Source organism: Gymnoscopelus microlampas, assembly GCF_963454915.1.
Source record: "Gymnoscopelus microlampas genome assembly, chromosome: 15".
Lineage (NCBI taxonomy): Eukaryota > Metazoa > Chordata > Actinopteri > Myctophiformes > Myctophidae > Gymnoscopelus > Gymnoscopelus microlampas.
Genome location: NC_139952.1, coordinates 10434843 through 10441489, shown reverse-complemented (window position 1 = coordinate 10441489; position 6647 = coordinate 10434843). Strand labels below are relative to the sequence as shown.

The following is a 6647-nucleotide window of genomic DNA, read 5'->3' as shown; positions in this document are numbered from 1 at the left end:
CCCTGGGCAAACTGTGGAGGTGAGGTACCACACTGTGGGAAAAAGTACTCAATGTTTTACTAAAGTAAAAGTATCAATACTGCCCACTGTAGAAATACTACGCTGTAGAAGAAAAAGTCTGGGTAATAAAACATTGCTTGAGTAAAATTACAAAACCATTGGCATCAAAATATACTTCAAGAACCAAAAGTAGAAAGTACTCATTATGTCACATTTCACAAGGTATCATATTCACATGTATGAAATGTATCTTTTGAAAATAGCAGATCTACAAGCTCTCAACGCGTCGCGATGCGACGCGTTGAGAGCTTGTAGATCTGCTGTTTTCAAATGGCCGAAATGTTTATAGGGCTGAAGTGGTTATGTATGTTTTTTTTAACTCGGAGAGTGTTCAACTCTAACTCTCGCTCTCGCTCTCTCTCTCTCTCTCTCTCTCTCTCTCTCTCTCTCTCTCTCTCTCCCCCCATCTTTCTCTCTGACACACACACACACACACACACACACACACACACACACACACACACACACACACACACACACACACACACACACACACACACACACACACACGCTCAAGTAATACGTTGTATTTGCATTCATAGCATGAAACTTGTATTATTTGCTGACTCTGTACATTTCTGATGTCTGTCACTGCAACTGCCAAGAATGCATTGATTGATTGACGGCTGTTACACTATTAATTATCTGCTGACGAGGCTGGAACTCGAGGCTGGAATTGCGGCGACCATGCTGAGAATTTATAGTTATAGCTTAAGAAGTCTCATGTAGCCAGACAACTATTCCTCAATCTCCGAATGCTATATACAGTCTGTAACTACACCTCCTGAAAGTCGAGAAAGGAAGTTGTCATCTGTTTGTCATTTCCGTTCACGAAAATATAATATCTGTAAAACATATTTTTTAACTTCCATTTCTGCCAAGCAGCAAAATATATATGCTTTGACTAATTTGATTTAGAGTAGGACAAATTTTTGCGACTGCCATGACGAAACAAAAGCGTGGAGTGTAGGCGGGACATAAGCGTTACTCCAGAATCGTTTTCAGCGCTTCCTTTGCACAGACTTTATGACAGAAGCATTTCAACATTGTTGGACTCAACAGTCTGGCTCGAGAGATTAGAGAGTCTGCAACCTTTTTGCACCCCCCCCCAAAAAAACAAGCAAGCAATGGTGTAAAGTAACTAAGTATATTTACTCAAGTACTGTACAGTTCGGAGGTACTTTAACTTCTACTCCATTACATCTCGGAGACAAATATTGTACTTTTACCCCTCTAAAATGATTTGAAAACTTCAGTTACTAGTTACTTTGTAGATCTTGATTATCTTTACAAAACATACAGTAACCACTTCAGCCGCAGCCCTATATACATTTTGGCCATTTGAATACAAAAACGGGACTTCCTGCATACTGAGCACTTTCTACTTTTGCTACTTTAAATACATTTTGATACCAATACTTTTGAACTTTCACAATTTTTAAAATTTTGAGTTACAGGTTTTTCCTTGTAACTGCGTATGCTTACATTGCAGTATTGATACTTTCAATGAAGTAAAAAATGTGAGTACTTTTTCCACCACTGTTCACAAGCCAGTAGCCAATATGAATTCTGACCGTTTTGCACCACCCGCTCCATCCAGGCTCCTGAACGAGGGCGAGAAGCGTCCGTTCGTGGAGGAGGCGGAGCGGCTGCGCGTGCAGCACAAGAAGGACCACCCGGACTACAAGTACCAGCCCCGCCGCCGCAAGAGCCTCAAGGGTGGCCAGGGCGAGGCGGAGGAGGACGGCGAGGCGGCCGTGACGCACGTCAGCATCTCCCCCAGCGCCATCTTCAAGGCCCTGCAGCGCACCGACTCCCCCACCTCCAGCATGGGCGACGTGCACTCACCGGGAGAGCACACAGGTGTGTGTGCGTGTGTGCGTGTGTGCGTGTGCGCGCGCGCGCGTGTGTGTGTGTGTGTGCGTGTGCGTGTTTGATTGAGTGGGGGAAAGGCAAAGGGGGGCAGATAGGCTCTATACACAGCAGCCGTATTGGAGGCCTCTTCTTACTTCCAGGTGTTACCAATGATACTAATGAAGGCTCTGTTCCATTCTGGTCAAACAGAGTCAGAGTGCAGATATTGTGCATGTGGGCTCACTGGAAACTCAAGTGTGGTCCTGTGTGGTCCTAACCCTCATGGTTCATTGAGGGGGTTCCAAATGGCCCCTTACGGGTACGTAACTCTGAGAGTGTACAAATGGAACCAAATGGACGGGTCCATTTGGTTCCATTTGTACACTCTCAGAGTTATGGGGGCCCTTGAAATTAAGAAGTTTTAGAACTACTCACTTACACTAAATGGAACAGAGCCTTCATTAATATCATTGGTAACACCTGTGAAGGAAGGAAGGAAGGGGCCACATTTCTTACCAATATGGCTGCTGTGCATAGAGCCTATTGTGAGTCAGAGAGAGATTGGGGGGAGAGAGAGATGTTAAGAAAAAATGTATTGCTCTTTTTTCCAGTACAAATATTCACTTCAAACAATCATAATATATTCATAATATGCTGTTAATACAGTATGTTAATATAGACAGCTGGTGCCTCCCATCTGTCATTGCATCTCCCTTTCACCCTCATATCAATATTTTATCTTCGGATTCAACTCTTCAAGTAGAAAATGAACATGTGGGCGCTCGGGTGGCGCAGGGGTAAAGAACCTACCCACCAGCAGAGAGTCCAGGGGTTAGAATCCACCGCGGTGCATTCAGTTTGCCGAGCGCACACACTTGGCCATGCTCGGGGAAGAGAAGCTGGGGCGGGGAGGGTGATATTTGTCAAGCCACGTACTCCTTCAGGCTGGGGTGGAGCCTCTCAGCGGGAAGTGCTATGTCCTCCCAGTTTGGGCTCCTCACTGGCAGGTGGGGGGAATTAGCATAATGATTATTTAGAAGAAAGATAAGGGGTAAATAATTGTCTATTCAAAATGTATAAGAAAATGGACATGAAAACAACCCGGTCTTACTCATACCATCTCTACCACCTCTCTCTCTCTCTCTCTCTCTCTCCTCAGGCTCCCAAGGACCCCCGACCCCTCCCGCCACCCCTAAGGCCGACACGGCGTGCTCCGTGAAGCTGGACCTGAAGCGTGAGGCCGGCGGGGCGTGTGGAGGGGGCGGAATCACCCTCGTCCGCTCGCCGGCGGAGGCCGGCTGCCCCTCCTCCTCCTCCTCCTCCCTCTGCGTGGGGGGCGTGGCGCCTCGCCAGCTCAACATCGACTTTGGCGACGTGGACATCGGGGAGCTGAGCTCCGACGTCATCTCGCACATTGAGACCTTCGACGTCAACGAGTTCGACCAGTACCTGCCGCTCAACGGGCCGCACCCGCTGGCGTACGCCGCTAGCTACAGCATCAGCACCGTGGCGGGTGGCAACGCTCTCGGCCCACAGGTACGGTTTGGTATTGAAATCTGGCCAATTGCACCAGTATTTTCAGCATTAGCTCAATCTCAGGTACTATACTAATATGCACAGTTTGTAAAGTAATAGTAAATGATGTTTGCTTCAGTTAACTCTTAAAAAGAATGAAGACATTTTTCTTAAACGGGGGATCCAAGAACCGGAACCAATAAGCATAATCAAAATGAATAAACTCCTAACGATACCCATCCCTGCCGGCAGGCTTGGACCTCTAAGAACCAGCAGCACACCCTGACCACCCTGGGCGGAGCCTCTGGTTCGGAGGCGGGCCACAGGACCCACATCAAGACGGAGCAGCTGAGTCCCAGTCGCTATGGCGAGCAGCCGCAAGCGTCCTCGCCGCAGCATGCCCCCTATGGCTCCGCCTCCTTCAACCTCCACTCCTCCCACTACAGTCCCTCCTCCTCCTCCACTCCATCCTCCTCCTCAAGCTCCTCCTCCTCCTCCTCATCCACGTACCCGCCCGCCATCGCCATCTCCAGGCCGCAGTACGAGTACTCCGACCACCAGGGCGGCGCCCCAAACGCCTCCTACTATGGCCAGGGCGCGGGGTTGGGGCTGTACTCCACATCGTTTGGCTACATGGGGAACCCCGCCTCCCAGAGGCCCATGTACACGCCCATCGCGGACACGACAGGCATACCGTCCGTCCCGCCGCTGCAGAGCGGCCACAGCCCGCCGCAGCACTGGGAGCAGGCTCCTGTCTACACCCAGCTCACCAGGCCGTGAGGGACATGCACGATTTTTGGGGTTTGATGCGGTGTTGAGTGTCCTACAACACCGATATCCGATGTTTTGTATGTTGTTGTTTTTTTTTGTATGTTCTTTTTTTCTTTACCTGGCCTTTATTTTTTAGATCATTTGGACCACTAACGACAGGTGAAAATAAAACATTTTATAATTGTTCCATTCGGTTGCTTCCATAGTTTTGCATCCACAAACAAAAACTGGCATAAGTTCAATGACCGCCTTGCCCCTCTGGACAGGATCCAAATGATACAAAAAACAGGGCCCAGGTTTTGTCTTTATTTGATTTAATTATTTCTTATTTTTTTAACCTCTTTAAAGTCATACTGGGTAACATCCTTTTTAGTAGTCTTTGGCGACACCTCTGGTAGCTCTGTTGTCATTACGGCGTTTGTATATACGTTAGTACTGCTCAAAACGTAATGCTGCAGGGTCCTAGCGCCCGAGGATATTTAGGAACGCAAAAGTCTTCAGAAATTGTATTTATTAACTCCAAACTAAAAACATTTTTAATAGTGTTTAGAATTACGTATAATGGTTACTGTGGAAAACGTTTCACAGTATGACTTAAAAAGTCGGAGCCATACTTAGTTGTGCACATGTAATGCACCAAAATTCAGGTGCAAAACTAGGTATAAATCAGGCGAAAGAAATACAAATACAAGTGCGTACGTGCGCTATGGACACTTATCCATGCACACATTCCAAGGGAGGTCCGGTCCCTGAATCAGACATTTGAATTCAAAACAGAAGAAGAAGAAGAAGAACGAGAACAGGAAGGGGAAGTCAGAAGAGTCGGGACATGTGATTGGCTCACGCCGTGCCTTATTGTGTTATAACAGAAACATATCTATTTTTAGAAACATAAGAGTAGACATTACAAATGATAAAAGAATCCTCTGTGAGGACGTATTGATTGTTTTTATATTGATAGTTGATATTGCATTAGGTACCATGTTTTCATTCTTTTTTTCTTTTTGTTTTATTTTTTGCTGTTTTATTTTATAATCCAGGGTTTGGGCGTTTGGGAGTGGGCGGTTCTGTTTATTAGTTATTTGTACTTGTAGATATTGGGTGGGGGGTGGGCGGGCTTTATAATTACACCGGTTCGAGCCTTTCTCACAGTGGGTGAACGGGTGGAATTTTGTACGGGCGAAATTCTCAAATTGTGTGTGTTTGTTTGTTTGTGTTTGCCATTTCTTGAAAAGTAACAGTTTTGGACATACAAGGTTTCCACCCGACAGTAACAAATTCGGCAACATTCCATGCCATTTGAGGAGCATGATTTCTATTTATGCTGTTCAATTTGTGTCCAGTTCTCACATGTTGTAAAGAGAAGTTATGTTGTATTATTATAATTCTGTTCAGTTAAAATAGAGAAGTGTGGGATACTGTGCGTGTGTGTGTGTGTGTGTGTGTGTGTGTGTGTGTGTGTGTGTGTGTGTGTGTGTGTGTGTGTGTGTGTGTGTGTGTGTGTGTGTGTGTGTGTGTGTGTGTGCGTGCGTGCGTGTGCGTGCGTGTGTGCGTGTGTGTCTGTGTGTCTGTGTGTCTGTGTGTGTGTGTGTGTGTGTGTGTGTGTGTGCGCGTGCGTTTGTCTTTATGTCTGTGTGTTCTTGCGTATGCGTGTAAGTGCGTGTGGTTCCTCACATTGACCACAGCAGACATTATTCTTACTGCTTGATGGCATGTGTCTGACAGCAACAGGAAGTCACCTTTGACCCCTGGGGGGGTGACTCCTGCTGGCAGTCTTTTCCACATCCCCCCCACCCCCACCCCACCCCGTTCTATGTGTCTCCATCACTTTGAAAACCTTTAATTTATTTATTAGCTCTGTTCATTTCATATGTCTAAAGTAATTATTTTGCGTACTTATTCTTATAACTAATAAATTGTATTTATATTATTTGTATTCATATCGCATTTGTGTTCTCTTTTGTGGAGGCTCACCTTGCTGCCTGGATTCTTTGTGAATTTATTCTTGAAGTCTCAACTATGGCTGAAACTTGGGAAGAAAGAAAAGTAAGTTTGGTGAGAGGAGATGATAGGAGAGGAGAGAACTCATTAGTTAGTCCAAAATGAATATAGTGAGGCGGGACTGGGATTGAGGGTCCCTGGACCACATTTTGAGACCCACTATAGCAGAGTGTTTCCAGTGAGTCAACATGCACAATATCAGCACCCTGACTCTGTTTGACCAGAATGGAGGAGAGCCTTCATTAGTATCATTGGTAACACCTGTGAAGGAAGTAAAAAGAGGCCCAATTTCTTTCCAATATGGCTGCTGTTATAGAGCAGCCTATTATTATAGCTGCTCAAAGTACAGTACTCTTTCCCTGTCCAAAGGCACCATGACAATAGTATAGACACATGAAATAACATTGAACATCATATCTTCAATAAACACCTCCTCAGTGCAATGA

General features: G+C 45.9%; 1 protein-coding gene across 1 annotated transcript in view; it reads left to right on the top strand.

Annotated features, from left to right (window-relative positions):
* LOC311061462 (transcription factor Sox-9-B-like) overlaps window positions 1–6140 on the top strand; it is a 7769-nt gene extending 1629 nt beyond the window's left edge. Inside the window, exons 2-5 of the mRNA XM_084080116.1 lie at window positions 1–19; window positions 1661–1923; window positions 3074–3450; window positions 3682–6140. The exon at window positions 1–19 is cut by the window's left edge and continues 175 nt beyond it. Coding sequence (XP_083936242.1) covers window positions 1–19; window positions 1661–1923; window positions 3074–3450; window positions 3682–4209 — 1187 coding nt within the window. The 3' untranslated portion in view covers window positions 4210–6140. The remainder of the gene's footprint in view (window positions 20–1660; window positions 1924–3073; window positions 3451–3681) is intronic.
* Window positions 6141–6647: the final 507 nt, after the last annotated feature.